The 18,860-nt window shown below is 34.8% G+C and overlaps 1 protein-coding gene across 3 annotated transcripts in view; it reads right to left on the bottom strand.

The window, feature by feature from the left end:
- Positions 1–591: 591 nt before the first annotated feature.
- MBOAT2 (membrane bound O-acyltransferase domain containing 2) overlaps positions 592–18,860 on the bottom strand; it is a 95,532-nt gene continuing 77,263 nt past the window's right edge. For all 3 annotated transcript variants that reach the window (XM_066314831.1, XM_066314832.1, XM_066314833.1), the window contains 6 exons: positions 16,955–17,147; positions 14,439–14,542; positions 14,030–14,094; positions 9,213–9,345; positions 6,625–6,776; positions 592–6,113 (listed from right to left, as the gene is read on the bottom strand). In XM_066314831.1, the coding sequence (XP_066170928.1) occupies positions 5,891–6,113; positions 6,625–6,776; positions 9,213–9,345; positions 14,030–14,094; positions 14,439–14,542; positions 16,955–17,147 (870 nt within the window). In that variant the 3' untranslated portion in view covers positions 592–5,890. The remainder of the gene's footprint in view (positions 6,114–6,624; positions 6,777–9,212; positions 9,346–14,029; positions 14,095–14,438; positions 14,543–16,954; positions 17,148–18,860) is intronic.

Genomic DNA, 18,860 nt, shown 5'->3' with positions numbered 1-18,860 from the left:
ATTCACTGACAATGTATTATAGTCTGAACCAGGAAAGGCAAATTTAGGAATACTGTAGCTATCCACTTTTAGGGGTGTTCTCTCACCTTAACATACGGGTGGTTGGAGGCATAACTACTTCTGCATTGAGGTAAAACTATTCCTTTGAATGTGTAACCAAGGCAGGAAAGAATAAAGTTCCATATTTTAAATTCTTAAATTGAATAACTTATCACAACATCTTTGAATAATGCTATATTACCCATCTTACACTATTTTTCATCCAATACATTTTGAATGTTCTCTTCTAACTGATCTAGAACACATCTGAGGTCTGGGATTTAAGAGTAACTACCTAATTACTATTGTAGCATTTTGACACCTTTGTCACAGTAAGACACATCAGCAGATTCTTCATAGAAATAGTCAACACCACTGGACAAAAGAAGGTACAAAGAAAAGATGTAAAGAGAACTGAAAAACACATAGAAAGGCAAAAGATGCATAGGCAAATACTCCTTACCTTATTGTAGTAATTGTTGCACCTTTAATAAGCAGTGTTGCACTTTTCTGATTACCAGTCTCTGGGCACCCCATTTTCTCTATTATTTGTTTGTTTGTTTGTTTCAGATTACACTCTCCCAGTTTTCAAGTCTAATCTGGCTAGAGCACGGGCCACAGCTATCTATTCTTATGACATATTGTAGTGAAACCTAAATGAAAATCCAGCCTGGGGTACCTCCCCCTTAGAGAACAAAAGAAGGGAAGAAGATTGTGCAGAGGTCTCTTTTGCCAAGAGGTTTGTTTGAAATAAGGTGCTGGACTAAGTCACTAGCAATACAAAAACTTTCCTCCAGAAGTAGCTCTACCTCAGATCTCAGTCTGAAGTCACACAGTTTTTTAATTCAAAATTTACACCATGTTTATATGGATATGCGCATGGGTTCAGAAAATCTAAAACCGTCTACAACCAAGACCAGGTCTAAGTCACTGGACTCACAGCTAATGCACAAATTATGATAAAGTGGCAACATTTACTTTTGCACATTTGTATACCTAAACTGAGCAAAATTGTGGTTTAAATATTTAATGTGATGAAAATTGATACATTTGATGGTTAAATTTTGTAAAAAACCTACAAAACATTCTGAAACAAGATTTTAAGAAATCCTTTTTTTCTTTTAGCTTTGACCATAATAAACAAGTGTTGCAGTATTTGTAGTTGTAATTTTGGAGGGTGACTTTGATGTCTGGATTTCATGGTGTTGCAAAATGTCTAGATTTTTGACATGCAAACATGTCAAAAATCCAGCCAGATGTAGCATAGAGCAGCTGCAGCCTGGGTTACAAGCAAGTAGAACCTCTGCCAGGCTGTGCATGTAGGGTTGGCCCCCTGCAGGAATTGTGGCACAGCTGGGACACATTCTAACTAGAGACTTCTCCACTTTTCCATCCTTTTCCACCAAGACTGAGAAGATGAAGACCTACAGCACAAACCAGCTGAGATGCAGACAGATCTGGTAATCTTAATGAGAGTAGGCTCAATTCACTAGAGTGTCTGCTTACTTATTCAGAGTAGCATTTAAATACTTATTGAAGTACTTATTGTCAATTGATTTTTAAACAAGAAAATTTAAAAGTACACCAAGTGCAGTTCAGAGTATTATTGGACCCAAATAAATACATAAAGGTCAATCACATAGTGAAATGCTGTGATGAATCAGCACAGAACTAATGTGTATTTTTTAATACATAGTCTGCATCATAATTAAATCCTTAGATTTATTTCCATCTGTTTTTCTAACACTGATCATTTCTACATAGATGGTAGTATTTCAAAATTTTCAATGAAAATTAAATTCTCAAGCCTGATTTCAGAATTTGATGAGATTTACAAAGTGAAAGAATTAAAGATAAGGAAAATGAAAGCCTAAATTATAGTAACTTGTGCTTTTAAATTTCTTTATCTTTCAAGGCCAACTTACAAAGTTGAACATGTGAAAGTTTACATATAAGCAAGTTACACATCTGTATGCAAATGTGAAGACACATTTGACCATGTATTTAAACAAATTGTAAACAATTTGTTTGCAAAACTTCTGAGAAAAAAAATCTAGATTTTGTTAAAATTACTTTGATATGAATTAGACAGGAAGTGATGATCTCAAACATCTCCTCTGCATCAGAGGACATTTTACCACTATCCAAATCAATGCCATCAAAAGAGGCAAAACTACCTAGTGTGCATCCTGTCATACAAGCCTAGCATTTATATTAATATTTCCTATTCCCCTGGGGGAAACAGAACAAGTTCTTCAAGTGTAAAATTTCTCTAATAAATAATTTACTATATTGGTAAAACTTAAACCATATATCAATTTAGAGGAGGGAATATACCAAGGTCTCTTCATGGTCTTCTCACTAAAGTGTAATTTGTTATCAAGAGCATATTGAAGTGCATACAAATAGTTTTACATGTAATACATTTTCAACTGTCACCAATTACTGAAATCTGGTCTACATGTCAACTTAAGGAATGGCCAGGGAAGAACAAGTTTCCTGAATAAGAAATGTGTATCTGTAACTGCAAAGCTAACAAAGCCTTTTTGATTACAACAGTAGTGGGCACCACTGAAAGTATTATTAAATATGTAATATATATCTCTCTCATTAACACAGAATCATAAAAGTTAAAAAACGTTAAGCAAGCAAATAGTTACTATCAGGGTGACTACATTTACTAACACTAACTCATTAAGTGCCTGAATGAGCTGTTCACAATAGGCAAAGATCTGCAAAGCACCATAAAATTATGAATGATATGTTGCATTAATTTTTCATAGTGTGCTGATCTGCAATACAGGAAACACTTTTGCCTTTTGGATATACATTATTTAATAAGTGAAAGAATACTTAAAACCATGTTTCTTTCATGTCCAAAATATTTATAAGGAAATATACTTTCTACAATTTTTGTCAGGAAGGGCAATAGTAATCACTGCCATCTTTTCAAATTCAGTATTCTCAAATCATGTGTGTAAAACCTAAAAACTATCTAAAGCATTGGAGCTGGTTGCTCTTGACTTTCTGATTGAATGGATAAAAAGGATCCAGTGCGATAGCAAGGCAGAGAACAAGTAAAGCAGAGGGAAAGAAACATCAAAACCCCAGTCTGACTAAAATCAGAGTGCTGCCATTAAAATAAAACAGTTCTTTCCATAGTCCCCAAGAGAATTCATTCTTGTGAAGAGCAGATTTTTGTTCAAAGTACTTTTATATTTAACAATGGCATTTAAAGGGTAAATTCTAATACACTCTACTTAAAATCTGTCCAGAATCAATTAATTGTCATATTTTCTTATGTTGCAATTACTTAATGAGTTCAAATCATGAATTAAAAATCTCATGTCCAATTTTGAAATTTGTATTTTGCCACCTGTGCTCAATGAAAGCATGAATGTATTTTCCTAGTTGTTTCAACTTCCCTCTATACAAAAGTTCTAAACAAAACTGTGAATTCACTCACATTGAAGTACCAGACTGCACTACCCTAAACCTGCTTATTTTCTAGGAGCCTTTATAACTGTTTCCATATTTCATTAAGAAGGGTTAGTAAGCCTCCATAGCACACATGGGCAGGCATGCCAAAAGAATAAAACGGGTACGAGAACATAAATAGGAAAACAGCACATTGTACTGGCATCCAAAAATATTTGTTTGAACAGATTTGAAGACTACACCAATAAGATGAATTTAAGTTCAAGAGTAACAAATGCTGAAAGAATCAACCTTATTTCTACTTACCCACCCAGAAATGTGCAAATCTAATTTGTTTTTTTATGTAAATGTCCCTCCAAGTACAGAAAGCAAAAAAATGTCTTTCCTGATTCTGTATCTAACAATAATGATCAAACAAACTAGCATGCCCTTACTTATTAACAACAAGAAAACCATAATGTGGTGTCAAAGAAGCATATGACAACCATAACCCCATATAAGGGAAAGTCTACCTGGGCAAAGTAAGGATTTAGAAGTCAGATTATTTTATTCTCAAGGTCATACAGCTGTCACTGAAACAATTAACATCCCTGCTCATCTAAACAGACTCATCCACTCTCATTTCATATTCAGTTCCCCCTTTCTGAGTAGATTAATTAATGCTAACCCACATATATGGGAAGTTATGTTCCCCTCCTCCTGGAGTTTTAGGCAAGGAGCCAAGGGCCAGATACAGAGTTATGACAGCAAGGAAATAACTCTGACCAACTCAAGGTTTGCTTCTTCAGGGAGTACTGTCATGATGTTTGCCTGGCAATATCCCCAAAGCTGAGGACCATTGCTGCATTTCTGGTAGTAAGAATACTCATCCAATACTGGAACTAGATATTTGATGAGAACTTTAGGTTTCAAAATAATATGACAAAACTTTCTCAATCATTTGTTAGTTAATAATCAACCAGCTGCATTATTTTTTCTGGCATTATTTTGTATCTGGTTTAAAATTAAAAATAAACCCCACATGGATAAACAGTTTGTATTTACTTAAAAAAAATATATGAAAATACAGAATATATGCAATTAAAATGTAGCCCTTTAACAGTAGTACTCTAGCACTGACCATAATCACAATAAATGGTCGGGAATAGATATAACCACTGCAGTGTTTCCTTGACACACTTCCATAATTCAGACAGTCAGATACTCTGAAGGATTTTTTCCTTTCATTGTTACCCAGAAATATGACATGAAATTTGCATCTAAAATTCTAATTCAAAGAAAAAGGTTTTCCTCAAATTCACACACTTCTTTGGATAAAGGTTCATCAGTTATGAAGCATACAGGAATTTGTTGTGATAGTCATTTCATGTTTGACTACCTATGTGCTGGAGCTTCAAGGTAATTTTGCTATTTTATACTGAAAGCATCATCAACTAACTGATGCCTGAAAATTCAAAATAACTTTAAGTATTAAAAATTACTTTTTGTAAAACAGTTCTATTCTAGAACAAGTATTTATGGTATTTAAGGGCAAAACTGCACTTTCATTGAAACCCCAGTGCTTGCACATTGTCTGCTGTGCCTCATGGCTGCCTTTCCCCCTCTGGCTGCAAAGCCCACTTGGCAGTGTTTTATTGGGTTTAGATACTTTAAAGTAAAAGAAATCTACATTAGAGCTATCAATCTCTGGAAAAGGTAAATCTTGAGGTGTTTTTAATCCATTCAGAAGGGCCATTTTAATAATTCAAAGTAATTATACTCTTTATCAAAGAAACTTAACTATAATTTGGCATCAATGTTTACAGTTCTGTGATGTACTCTAATAGTTTGAAATACTTTAAGAAAACCCTCCAAATACTGAGATGCTTATTGCAATTCCCTTCGAAAGATTCCAAAGTCTTCTAGTTACTTTGCATCTCCTATTTTTATCTTCTTTATAGCACATAGTGTTAGATATTTGAAATACTTTCCACATAAAATCAAACTTGAAATGCCCACTTAGAAACAATATTTCAGTAAATAGAGGGTTTAAGGCAAGTCATTCAGTTGGAAAAATTAATTTCCATTTGCTAATCCTAGATTGACACAATTTTATTCCACCCCATCAGTGCCTTGGGATACACAACGTACATTCAGCAAAGGGCACACATATGACCCTATGGACATACGTTGCAAGTCCTGAGTGCCCATTGAAATAATGGTAATATCTTCATATAAGGCGTGACCCACAGGGACATGGCATGGGAGGGGTTAATTTGTTTTGTTTCCAGTCTTGCTATTGTATGTGATTTTCCTAGGTAATGCATTCTTTTCTTACTAAATATCTTTGCAAACAAATACAAACCCCTTTAAAAGGTGCTAAAAATGGGTTTCTGAAAACATACAAAATATATTCATCATAGTATTTCCTCAATCACTGTTTTAATGCTTGATATCTGCAGGTTATTTCTTGTTTCTGACTGAAGCTATTATTTGTTGTAGAATAATTGTTCTTTTGCAAAAGACTTTCTTCTTCTAGTTTTCTGGACCACACTGGCTGGACACTTTCATGCTTTTTACTTCCTTTTTGAGTTCTTTTCAGTGGAAATACCAACAACACCAGGATGCTGGCAATATGAAGACAGAAATAGCAGGAGCTAAAAAACAAACAGAAATAGTAAATCAATGAAACTCTGACCACTCTTACAGATATACTTTGCACGTAAGATATGAAAACATTAATATTTCCTTTAAGAAAGTAAAATAAGGGGAAAATAAGAAATTAAGTCTTCCCTTGCTTATTTAGGACTGTAACAAGGTATAAAGTGAACAAAAGTCTGCATTCAACTTTTTTCACAAGTTACTTCTGGGAAGTCAATATCTAGTCTTGCTATAAAATAATTCAAGGGCACACAGTAATTTCAGAGATATCCTCTGGTTTTGTTTTTAGTTGTTCTTTTTTTTTCCCTGCCCCCTGAAAAATAAGTCTGTTATGACAGGAAAATGTGAGCAATACAAGACACACTATGTTCAAGCAGTAGAAATACAGTTCACTCAGCTACAAATTGATCTTAGAATTATCTCACTAAAACAGCTTCAGAAATCTTCTGCCACTGAAAATACTTCTATTCCAAGTTAAAGGAAAGGAAACAGGTAGAATGTGCTTACCTGTAAAAGGTGAAAGAGGGTTTTACAGAGAGCAGTACAAATGGCACAACTGTGTAACTTATTGCTGCTTGAGTTGCCATCCATGTTACAATATCATAACATAGTTTAACAGCAGGAGATTCAACAAAATAATGTCTGATATTGTTTCTTATCTGAAAAAGCAGGTAATACTAATTAGCTGAGGAATAAACCTTGAGAACTCAGTTTGTTGCATTGACACAAAAGTCATAGGATGAATTTAAATGCTACACTTTGGTCAGGTATCTTTTAACTATTCAAAATGCCCATCAATGTCAACAGGAATTGACTCAGATTCTCTGCACTTCATTCAGCATGGGAAATTAAGCATTTAACAATCTAAATGGAATTTAAATAAATTAATCCTACCCTAGATCCAATGCAAACTTGCACTGCTTGTCTGAGTGAGGCAGCCATTGTATTCCATCAAGCCATTGTGTAAATATAGAGGGTTGGAGTAAGTGAAGGGCAGAATGTTTCTGACAAAATCTTCTATATATAAGCCATTTTCATACATTTGTTAATAAAATACATTTTAAGGCAAGCAGAGTATATCTCAGAATATACAAAATATCATTTCTAATTACATGTTTAAGGAATCTTAACTTCTATCAAGTGGAATTATTTTAAAAGGACTCAAATTTCTATGCTGAATTCTCTTTTGCTCTAAAATTCTGCTCAAAAATTGAATACCAGAAGTATTTAAAAAACTCAAATCCAAATCCCACAGAGGATTGGGTTCAGTTTTATTTAAGTCTATAACTATAAAGACATCACTAAATCTTCCTTTGACAACTGTTATCCTTGCTCACACTCTTCTGTGCTGAAAAACCACGATAAGCTCAATTCAGCCTTTGACCACAACTGGATACCACAGTTGCCACCTCCCAGTTACCTGCACTGAAGCAGTGCTCTCTGAAAAGCTGCACACCAGACTACACTTCAGTATCCTTAACCCTCAGCTTCTTTAGAACTCCTTGTTCCAAAGAACATATCCAAGGCCAGCTCCTGCTGATTTAATTCTTTACATTAACAACTCTTTTTGATCCTTCTTGTTCTTCTTATTTTAACTGCCCTGTAAATGCCACATTCCCATTCAGTCTTTGCTTAGTTAAGCTAAGTCAAACAAGTCATTCTAGCTACATACCCTTCATGCTGCCATCTCCCTCTAGTTATTCCTACAGTCACATGCAAAGAATTGTTCCTAAGCTCTGTAGAACTCAGACGAAGCTTCACAAAATTTCTTGTAATCTTGTACTTTAGGATTTGAAGAACAAATTTTGACACAAATCTATGACTGCCACTAGCAAACACCCAGTTATGAAATGTGTAATGATTAAAGGCAGTAAAATAATTTGAACACATCCTTAAGCATAATAGAATGAAGCATGGATCAGTGCTGCCAAACTTTGCAGTTGAAGGCTAGTAGAGTTAAATAACAAATATGCTCTAAATAATATCTTATTTAATATTAAGTACCTGTTGATACAGAAACTCAAAATATTTTTTTTCCTAGCCTATTGATTGATACATAGGAAACATGAATACAATGTAGTCTACTAGAGAAGCCCAGGAATGGCAGCGAGCACTCCAATTAACTGGACTCATCTCACTAGGTAAACAACTTTTATCTGTGAACTGTCCCAGAACCTTGGCTTTTGCACCAGCCCCCTGCTGATAAATGTCAAAAGTCCCCTGTGATAGATCTGGAAGAAGAAGAAGGCTGTACCTATTATAAAGAAAGGAGTCAGTTCTGTCAAACAAGGACTATACCCATATCTTGTGAAGAAAAAGAAGCATTTGTTTTACTGATGTAGTAACAACCTAAATCTGAAGAACCACTTTTCCCTACCTATTATAGCAACCACAGAGCAGTCTGCTTCATTTCTCACTCTCCTGGTTCTTTCAACAAAAAAGTGCTCCGTTGTACTGCTCTGATCTGATGTGTAATTTGTTCCCTTTTCCACCAAGTGACTGATAAGCCTGTCTTACACAGCTTTCTCAGGCAGAATTGTGAGAGATTTCTTGGCAGATTTGTTGTTTCCATATGGTTCTGAATAGCAACTGCAAAAGCTTGTAAATGTGACTGCATACTGCCTGGCCAGCTTGAAATAGTAACTGCACTAGAGATTTTTATGTGCTGCTTGTGGGGGAACATTCTTTAATTATCATCCTTACAATAGTACTGGAGAGAAATTAGGCATGAGGCAGACTGTAGAAATACATAGCATTGACACTCGAATTTTAAGGTACTCATCATCACTGATTTTTTCAAAATTATTTTAGATAACATCAACCTGTTCAGCATGCTATAGTAACACACCATCAGTTAATAGAGAAGAAGAGCTTCCACAAATTATATACTACAAAGATGTTACAGGCTCTGTCTTGTTTCTACAAATCAAGCCCTCCTTTTAATTAATCATTACCATTGTTCTCATAACTGAAAAAGTAAACACCACTATCAGACATTGTGCATCAACAATAAAGGGCATCTTTGGAGCAAAAAAACATGATCAATTGGCTTTTACAAAACTTATTATTTAAGAAAATACTTGGTTGGTACTTACAGCTCGTGCTGCTAGTGTCATTAGTACTCCTGTTAAAAATGTTAAATAATATCCTGGATAAACCCCATGCCAGATGGCAGAAAGAATGAAGGTTTGGATCGTTGGGCTGAAGGTGGCTCGCTCATAGCACACTCTAGCAAGTCAGAAACAATTCAAGATAAGTAACATGAAACAAATCACCCACAGTCTTCCCAGCTATCATTGGTACCAGTTTCATCTCCAACACAGAAGTTTCAATTCAATTGCAGTTTTGTATTATTTAATAATGTTGTCACTATATTACAGAAAACCCTTAAAACTATTCACAGCTCCCAATTCACAGCTCCCTCAGTGCTAAAATTGTGCTCAGTACCATCACACGTGGTCCTTCTTTATTCCTAATGAAGTGATATACAACCATCCAAAGATGAGTTTTGGCATTAAGAAGTGATCTTGAGCCATCAGAGAATGTGTCTGAAAAGCTGCACTGGAAGACACAAACCACCCCCAGATTCTTGGGATAAGTCAGGTATATGTTTTCCATAAAGTAAGAGCAGCTTATAGGAGCAGGGGAAAACTAACAACTACCTTCAACTTTGAATAATGAAGAAGCTACAGTTGAAAATCTGTGTGACACAATTCGGTGAGTGTGATGATGAAATTGTAATAAATACTCTAGTGCTGAGACAGTATCAAATAAGGAGAATGCTGAACTCTGTGTTATTTTAAAGTTGAGACTGAATTACTAGGCAAGGTCCTATAATAAGGAATTCTAGAAGGAACAAGGGGAAAAGGAATCCAAGAAAGGTGGTTTCTAGAAGACAACATTATATGACACAACAACAAACCATCATGATGTGGAAGAATGATAGGAAACATGGTAATGTCCTGATAAGGCTTCCTCAAGAGTTCTTTAATGCCTTTAATTATCTGAAAACCAAAAAGCATTAGGAAATATGGAAACAGATACAAACTAAAAAAGCAAAAATAAACACCACAAGCATGCATGAGCACAAATCTACAGCAAACATATAAAAATGAGTTTTAACTAAAAAGGCTATAGAAACCAATATGTAAAAAGATTTTATAACCACACAGCAAGTAACAGAGAAAGAGAAGAGAACACACATCTGTTATTCAAAGATTACAAGCTAATGATACCGAAAGCCACAACATCCACCAGTAACCTAACTACTTTACCGCAACTTCCACATAAAGAAAAGATTACTGAAACCTACTGATGTAGTCAATGCTGCAGAACAGAAGGTAAAAAAGACAGGATCTGAACAGGGGAAGATTAAAAGCAATTTGCTAATTTAGTTTATTCCAGTCAAATAGATGGGGTAAGTTTTATGTTATGATGTCCTCAGTGGGATATGTGCACGACACCCTCCTCTTGCTTCACTCATAGTGGCAATTAAGATGAGAACATGGGGCTGACATAATACTCAAAACTACCTGAAGACATTTGCCCAAAACAGATCACCTTAAAGAGGATAGCAACACTGGCCAGGCTGAATAGTAAACAGAGACATTTTTGACAAAGAATCTGTCAGCCTCAGAAGCACCAAAGCATTAGGAAGATTTGCACTGAGTCAGAGAGACATCTCAGAGCAAAATATTTTTCATCAAAACCTCATTTGACACTGCCAGAAGTCACCCCACAAACACCATGACCTCTGTCTTGGCCAAGACAGAGCATCCCTATATGGGATGCTGCATCCAAATAGGGGCCTGTCAGTGCAGTGCACCATGCCAGGGAGCAGTGTCTTATTCCTGTCAGCTGCAGGCACATGTATTTGTGCCAGGCTTTCCTCAGGGGCATGTGAAATCAGTAGATTCACACCAACCTGGAGCACCCACATCTCCCACAGGCAGTGCATGCAAGCAGGGTTTTGTATCCCACACATCCTCAGGAGATGAGGTGCAGTTTGCATGTAATTGTGTACAAACATGTGGGTTTTAATTGGCTTGGGATTAGTTACAGAAGACCATTTAAAAATGTTTATTACACCAAAGCACTAAACACATGCAAAATGTTATGTGTTTTAATACTGTTATTAATTCAAAATGTATATAACTGGTGCCTAATTATGTCTTATTAATAAAGTGATACCATGTCTTCAATCTTTATTTGGTTTAAAGTACTGAAATTGTCCCTGGAAAGCATTCAGGAGAGAACAAAACTCACTAAATTAACTACGCAAATTTCAGCTGTATCAATGCAAGTGAGGTAAAATAGTACAAAAAAAATCATTGGACTTCCATTTTGAAGAATCAAAAGCAAACTTAAATGCTTCCATGGATTTTGCAATAATAAATCATGTTCAAATGCTTCATTTGATGGTCTTAAAAACAAACCAAGAAAATATGGTCATAGTTCCTTGTTTTGTTTTTAGGATCATCAAATGGATCATCATACAGTTATACGATGTCAACCCATTTCACAACAGATTGAGAAAATCTATTCAAATATAGGTGGTTCAGGTTATCCATAATGCTCTAAAAGTGGGAAGATGCATCAACTGTTCAACAAGGTACTGTTTTCAGTCTGGTTCTATAATTTCTTTACTAACTTAGGTGGTAGACTGAGAAGTATTTTTTCCACCTTGTCTTCCCTTCCTTTTTTGAGGTGGAAGGTGGGATGGACGAGATTGTTTTCTTAGTAGAGAGCACTAGAATCCAAAATGATCTTGGCAGACTTGAAGGATGTTCTGAAATCAATAAGATGAAGTCCAAAGCATAAAACATCTAATAAGAAAAGTGGAAGACAAAAACCAGTACCATTCCTGTAACATTACTGAAAAAGTGTAGCTGAGTATGAATATGGATCAACAGTATAATCAACTCTGCCTCTAAAAAGCCAGGGGAAAACCTTGAAGGCCTTAGCAGAAGTACTACATCTAATCTAAGAAGACAAGAGGTTTGGAGAGACATCAGAATTGAGCAACAAGAACCACAGAGGTTTTGGAAACATGACCAGAGACAAATGGGATGAGATGGTTTCTTTGGAAAAGAGAAAGAATGTGCTGAGGGGGAACATAACAGCTTTCCCAGCCAGGAAACATTATAATGATTTATTGTTGATATATGCTACTATGTAAATATCTGTTTTAACTTACCTGCCTGTAACAATGATTGCTTTAAATTGCTGTGTACTATGATCCACATAAAATATTTACTAAACCTCTTTGTGATCTGTAGCTCCATTAACTGTCTTTTTTACAAGTTTGTTTTTACATACAATCAGGGTTCAACTGATGGTTCAGTTTCTAGCAGTTATCAGAAAAGAACAGAACAAATGCTAATGTCGTATTTCATGGGAGATAAATGGTTTAGGTTTTAGGTACTTCTATAAGTGGTAAAAAAGTGAGATTTTAAAAGTGGATATTTAAGGTAATCCATGAGCTTGTCCTCTACACAAATGGTTGGAGCATTGCAACAAACCAAATGATTACTAACAAAATATATATTCTCTACCACTATTTATAGACCTCATATATAATCAATTGAAACAATTTTTTACTTGCAACAAATCTTTCATAGGACATCCACCTTTCCAAACCCTTTCACTCTGACAGAATCAATTTAGACTATCTCCAAGGATTCTTCTATTATTGTTTTAAAAATACTTATTAAATGAGATGTTTTAATTTTTCTTCACATCCTGTTTCATTATCCACCCAAGCAACTGATTTGCATTTCTTTTCTTTCAATTTTAAACAGAAATATTATAAATATAAATATTATAAATATTTGCTTCTTCACTAATAATTGCTGTTTAGAATCATTCCACTAAGGAGATTTGAAAGTTTGTTGAAATACAAACTTTCCTATTATGTTTTAATATTCTTTAACTTCTGTTCCCTAACTAAATCAAAATGCTGAATTACGTATTTGGTTTTTGAAATGCTACATTTCAATACTTGGAAACATACAATTTTTTGCTGACTGTCCCAGCAAGAGATTCCATTGACTATTGAGACAACCAGAATAATCATATAAAATTCAATTTCTTTTTTAAATTGGGTGATATTTATTTAGCAAAATATTTAGGGATGAAATTATGGGGAAAAAAGAGAACATACTATGAAGAAATCTGATGGAAGAGACATCCTGTTGCCAGCTATCCTAGAATAAGGGGCAAAGTCCTCTAATAGATCCCAAGATAGGGGTGTCAGTTAAACTTGCACCTGTGGATAGGAGATCAACTCAGCAGTCTGACTGGAAGAAGGGAAACAACAAGCACGTGCTGCTCAAAAACACTTCTACTTTCTCCTTACCACAAAGAAGCAAAATGATGTAGTTCACAAGGCACTGTACCTGTTCCCTAGGCAAGGAAAAAGAGTGCAGCTAAGAGAGATTCATTTGGGATTTTTGCTGACAGCACGTTGTAGGGTTTGATGTCTGCCATGCAGTCTTAATAGAAGGAGCACAGAAAGTTCTCTCACAGAACGTATGGAAGCTCCTGTATCGCTCTGTGGCTAAAAATAATGCGAGCATTCACAGGCTGAGATGTACACTTTGTCTGCTGCTCTCAGCAACATGCACTGGCTGAATGCTAAGAGAGGGGAAAAAAGACACCTCCACAGCTTAATAGTTTTAGGTTCCCTATGGCCTGTGAAGAAAAACGGTTTCTATCATAACCTGATAGTTTACATTAAGAGAGAAGTCCTAAACTCAGAGGTTTTAATTCAAGTATTACAAGAAGAATCTCCTGCAGAGTCACTAAACAAGAGATATTTTGTGAGAGTTAGATTCAAATGTTATACCATCTTCAAAGAAATATTTATCTAAGAAACTTCAGTAGAGAAACATTTCCTTTAAGAAATAAATACCTTTTGAGCCAAAGAGCTGTTTGGATATTCCAGTTATCAAGAAACATCTTGAAACTTGTGGAAAACTGTAAAGTAAAACAAACTAATTACTTCCGTAATTGCAGAGTGTCACAATGTGTTTCAAAATTCCTGTGTATAAATTATACATCCTCTCATACAATTTTGTGATGAGTTGAATAAGGTATTTACTCAACTACTTACAGCCACAAAATATTTTGGAAGTCAATTGACAAGTAGAACATGTTCAAAACAGGCTATTTTCCACTCTTTTCTAAAGAGGTGAACACATCATTTCTGACTTAAAACATATTCACTATCTAAAGGAATGACTGCATAGGAAAAGTTACTGAAATTAAGAGCAACTACCTACATGGGCATGTAGGTTTTTTTGAAAGAGCCAGAAACAAACCTCTATTTGCTGAATTCTCAGATTTGATATTAGATCCCAACGTGTACCTCCATTTTTATCGTAGCCTCTAAAACCAAACCCTGCTGCATTATTAATTGCATCTGCTGCAATGAGACAAGAAGAAACAAATTAATTATAAACTGTATTACAAATTGTGCATTACAAAACATGTAGTTTGTTCAAAACATCTGCCACATTTTAAAGACTGCATTTATTTTTTTTATTTCAAATACTGAGGATCACTTGAACAAAAGAAAACAATCCAAGCAACACTGGCTTCCAATTCAAAAATTGCACAAAAGCGTAAGAATGAGAGGTAGCACTGGCTACCTCACAGTACAGATGTTCCCTGTCTCCCATACCACCTACTTAGACTTGCTTGAGCAATCAGACAGAAAAACTCAATGAGATGGATCAAGACTACAAAACAGTGGCTGGCTGTAAAGAATTGAGACAGCTGCTCAGTGCTCAGATGCATGTCTTTGGTCTTCATTATGCAGCAGCACTGATGCTTAAAGCATAAAGATTGTGTGATGCTCTCTAGGCAGGTGCACATTCACAGCACCTCACTGAGAGCAGTGCAAACCTCACAGAAGAAAACAGTAATTTTCTAAGGAATGCAGAGCTTTTCAAACTTCCACTAATGGCACAAGGCCACTGTTACAACACCTTTGAATGTGAAGGGTGTACAGTGCATGTCAAAGGTCAGATGTTCTAAGCAAACAATATTTTTCTCCTAGGAGAAAAAGCTGCTACTGTCATCTGGACTATGCAGGAAAATACAAGGGATTTTCAGAAGCAGAAAGTGACTACCTGTCACTTTCAGTCATTCACCTTCACCTCAGCTTTGTTAGCTCAGACATTAATATTTCCTTAATTGTATTTTTCAAATTAGGATGAGCACATACAAGGAAATAAGGTGGTTTTGAATTTATAATGTTTTTACTTCCTTGTGAAATTTTTTTCAAGAACATCTTTGACAACAAAATTTTCTGCCTTACATTTGATGTTGCTACGCCAACTTCAAACACTGGACAATAGTTTTACACTCAATTAGAAACAGTTGAAGACACAAACGCCATAATCTTTCACAAGCTAGAATGCAAAGACTGTAACTGGATTAAGTATTCATTTTATTAACTAGCATTTTAGTATTAATTTTAAGTAATTGATTTCATTAACACATTCTTTTTAAGTGTAAAGAATACTAATGTACAACTCAAAGGTGTAACATCCAGTAAAACTGTTAAAGCCCCTCACATTCTACTCCTACCATAGTAAATTTAGATGAGACAATGTGGAAGGAAGAAGGCCAACAAACTAGAAGTACAGAGGTGGCACAGTTTATTTTCTTTGGTATTTACCATAAGAATGCTAGCTCTATACTGCTAGCAAGTATAGCAAATGCACAAGGAGGAATCCAACTGAACCACCAAAGGCAAAAAAGAGCTCAACTAAAATTATTCACTTTTCAGATGACTACTGCTATTTAGAGATGATGATATGGGTGTATAAGAGCACAATATTCAAAAGAATTTCTTTCCACAACAAGCCCCAGAACTACTATATCCAGAAAAGCTGAAAGCATTTCATTCATTGACCAGGAATGAAACCAGCAGCTGTAAATGAGTCATGCTGCTCTGCTACCCTAAAGCTTGCTTTATTGCATTGTTCCCACAGATTCTCTCTCAAAAGACCATGAGACAAATATGCAAAACTGGAGAGGAGGAGGAAGCTGATGAAATCTGTTGTGTGAGCTACTTTCAAGATGTCAGCTTACTTAAATAAAGCATCTTCCTGTAGTATGTGTCATTTTTTTACAAGAAACATGAAGGGAAATGCAAAATATTCTTTAAACTGTGTAATGTATTCAAGATCTTAAATAAGTTACTAAGGATGTTAACCCACCAGTCATTCAAACTTTTAGTAAAAAAAAAGACTAAAACTGAAGTGTCACACATCAAATTCTGAAAATACCATCTACTATTAACAACAGTATCATGCATTTGAATTCCAAAGTATTTATTTTCCTTCATGATGGAATAACATCAAGCAAATTACTTATAACTAATCACAGAAAGAGGTTAATTTTAAACTTTGAAGAGATGCCAAAAATAAAGATATAAAAATAAATCAAACAAACAAACAATCGAAATGAAGGATTGTACATCAGACTAGATTTACTATTTTTTTTTTCTTTTTTTAAACTTTATTGTTCATTGAAACATTATCACTCTCCAAAACTCCTTATATTTCACTCAGACTTGTAAAGGAGATCTCATTTCCAACACTCTCCCAACACTGTGCTTACACTTCTGGGAGCTTTTGTTTCTCAAAAAGAGAGACACTGCTCAATGTACTTAATACTTTGAAAGACTTTAATTCAATCAGGTTTTCCTAAGGCCTCAAGAGGGCACTGCCACTTTTTAATTCACACTTTAGTGTCCACATCTCAGATTACTCTAAATATGTGCTCCTTCTGTTATTATTACATTTTTAAACATATTTAAACTTACCTAAAGTCCATGCAAAATAATACTTGGGTCTGGCAGCCATAAGAGACACATATAGGTAGAAAAACCTTACAGGCCATGATGCTGTAGCTCTGAAGTTATCATCAATGTTGTATTCCACAGGCAACGTTTTTGTAATAGTCATGTGGAAGAGTAAGGACAGTCCACAGATCAAGAGTTTCTGTGCCACAGCTATCTGAAAATTTAAGATGGGACATTCTGTAAGTTTCATTTTTTTATCCTCTGGAAACAAAGGAAAGTTATAATCTTCCTTTCCTATACAGATATATACATATGTTAATTTTTCAGTAATACATGCACTGGCAACTTTAAAATAATTTATAAAAAAACTTTATTTTATAGAGACTCAAGGAATATTTTTGTATTGATCAAGTTGTGAGCATCACTTCTGGCCAACACAACAAATCCAGTCTGACTACAGTGAGTCTCTAAAAGTCCTTCTAATAGCCAGAGCACCTTTTGCAACTCAATTTTGTTTTCTTATTTTCTTGTCAAATTACTGAAGCAATTAAATTGTTAAGACATCATAACATAAAACATGTAATCTAGGACAAAGTAATATTATTACTGCAGAGATTCCAAAACAATGGCAAAAACTCAGTTTCTTTTCAGGACCCTTTGGTATAATGCAAGTGTTCAATTGCTGCCCAACTCAAAACATCAATCATCTCTGTTAGATTATCACAGCATCTAAATTCTAAACCAACTAAAATACTGAAACTATTTATGAATTTCAGCCCAAATTTCAGGCAATCAGTTCTATATAGACCTGTTTTCCCAATTAGAGTGATCAAGCTACAATGGGACAAATAATACACTCACAGATATGTTGAAGCGTACTGTTCAGATAGGACCTAGTAAAATTTTCTCAAGACTCAGCTTTGCTATAACCACCACAGTAAAGAGTTAGAACTTAAAAAGTAAAAAGTAGAACTTTTTTAAGGTTTTATTATAAAACTACAGATGGCAATATACACCTGACACTGACTGCTCTAAGTCACTGGTCTGATCCACATCCCAAGGGCAGACACCATGTTTTGTGAAAGCCAGTGACACAGTAAACCAAACACAAACAAAAGAGAAGTTTAAGAGCTAATTAATTTAAATGTAATTTTCAAGTTTTTATTTTATGTAATATCGATATTTAAACATCACAGTTTTAATTTACATTACAATTATGCAAAACCTAAACTCGACAAGAAAGCAATTTACTTTTGTTTGAGGCATCAGAACAAAAATATAACCAGAATCTATCTGCCTATGCTGTTTCCAGTACACCCACCCAAACTTTTAAAGATAACATCATATTCACTGAGAGTTCAACTCCACAGTTTTAGTTCCAAAATAAAGGATTTCTTTTCAATTATTTTCCATGATACAGAATGGAGCAGTAAATGTCCAACTGAAAGCACACACTTTGGCAAGACACAGTATCAAAGATTCACCTAGTTGCACAGATGTAAGAAGTGATACAACCTGATTAAAAAAGCAGGCTTGGAAAAGCTGTAAAACAATGAGGGTATTTTTGGATATTGCTCTTGGCTCATCTCGAGATATTTCAGAGAGGATCAGGAATACTAGCTACTTAAAAAAACATCAGCCAGATAATTCAGAAGGCAACTACCTATTAAGGGTTAAACTAGTGCTTAATTATTTGTTTCTACTTGCTTTCTAATAAACTTAATTTTAATACTTCATTCTGTTACAAGAGTTCAACCTGAAGAGCATTCATTTTCTAAAAACATTCCTTTGTTATTCTAGAACTATTAATAATCTCTCTCTTTGTTACAGCAGGGAGAAAGTTCAGTTGGCTTAACATCTTCAGGATCTTTAATAAAAATTAATGTTCATAAAATTAGTTACTACTAAAACTAATGAATCTTTAATT

Source organism: Sylvia atricapilla, chromosome 3, assembly GCF_009819655.1.
Source record: "Sylvia atricapilla isolate bSylAtr1 chromosome 3, bSylAtr1.pri, whole genome shotgun sequence".
NCBI classification, from domain to species: Eukaryota; Metazoa; Chordata; class Aves; order Passeriformes; family Sylviidae; genus Sylvia; species Sylvia atricapilla.
Note: the sequence above shows the minus strand (reverse complement) of the source record. Positions and strands in the feature narration are given on the sequence as shown.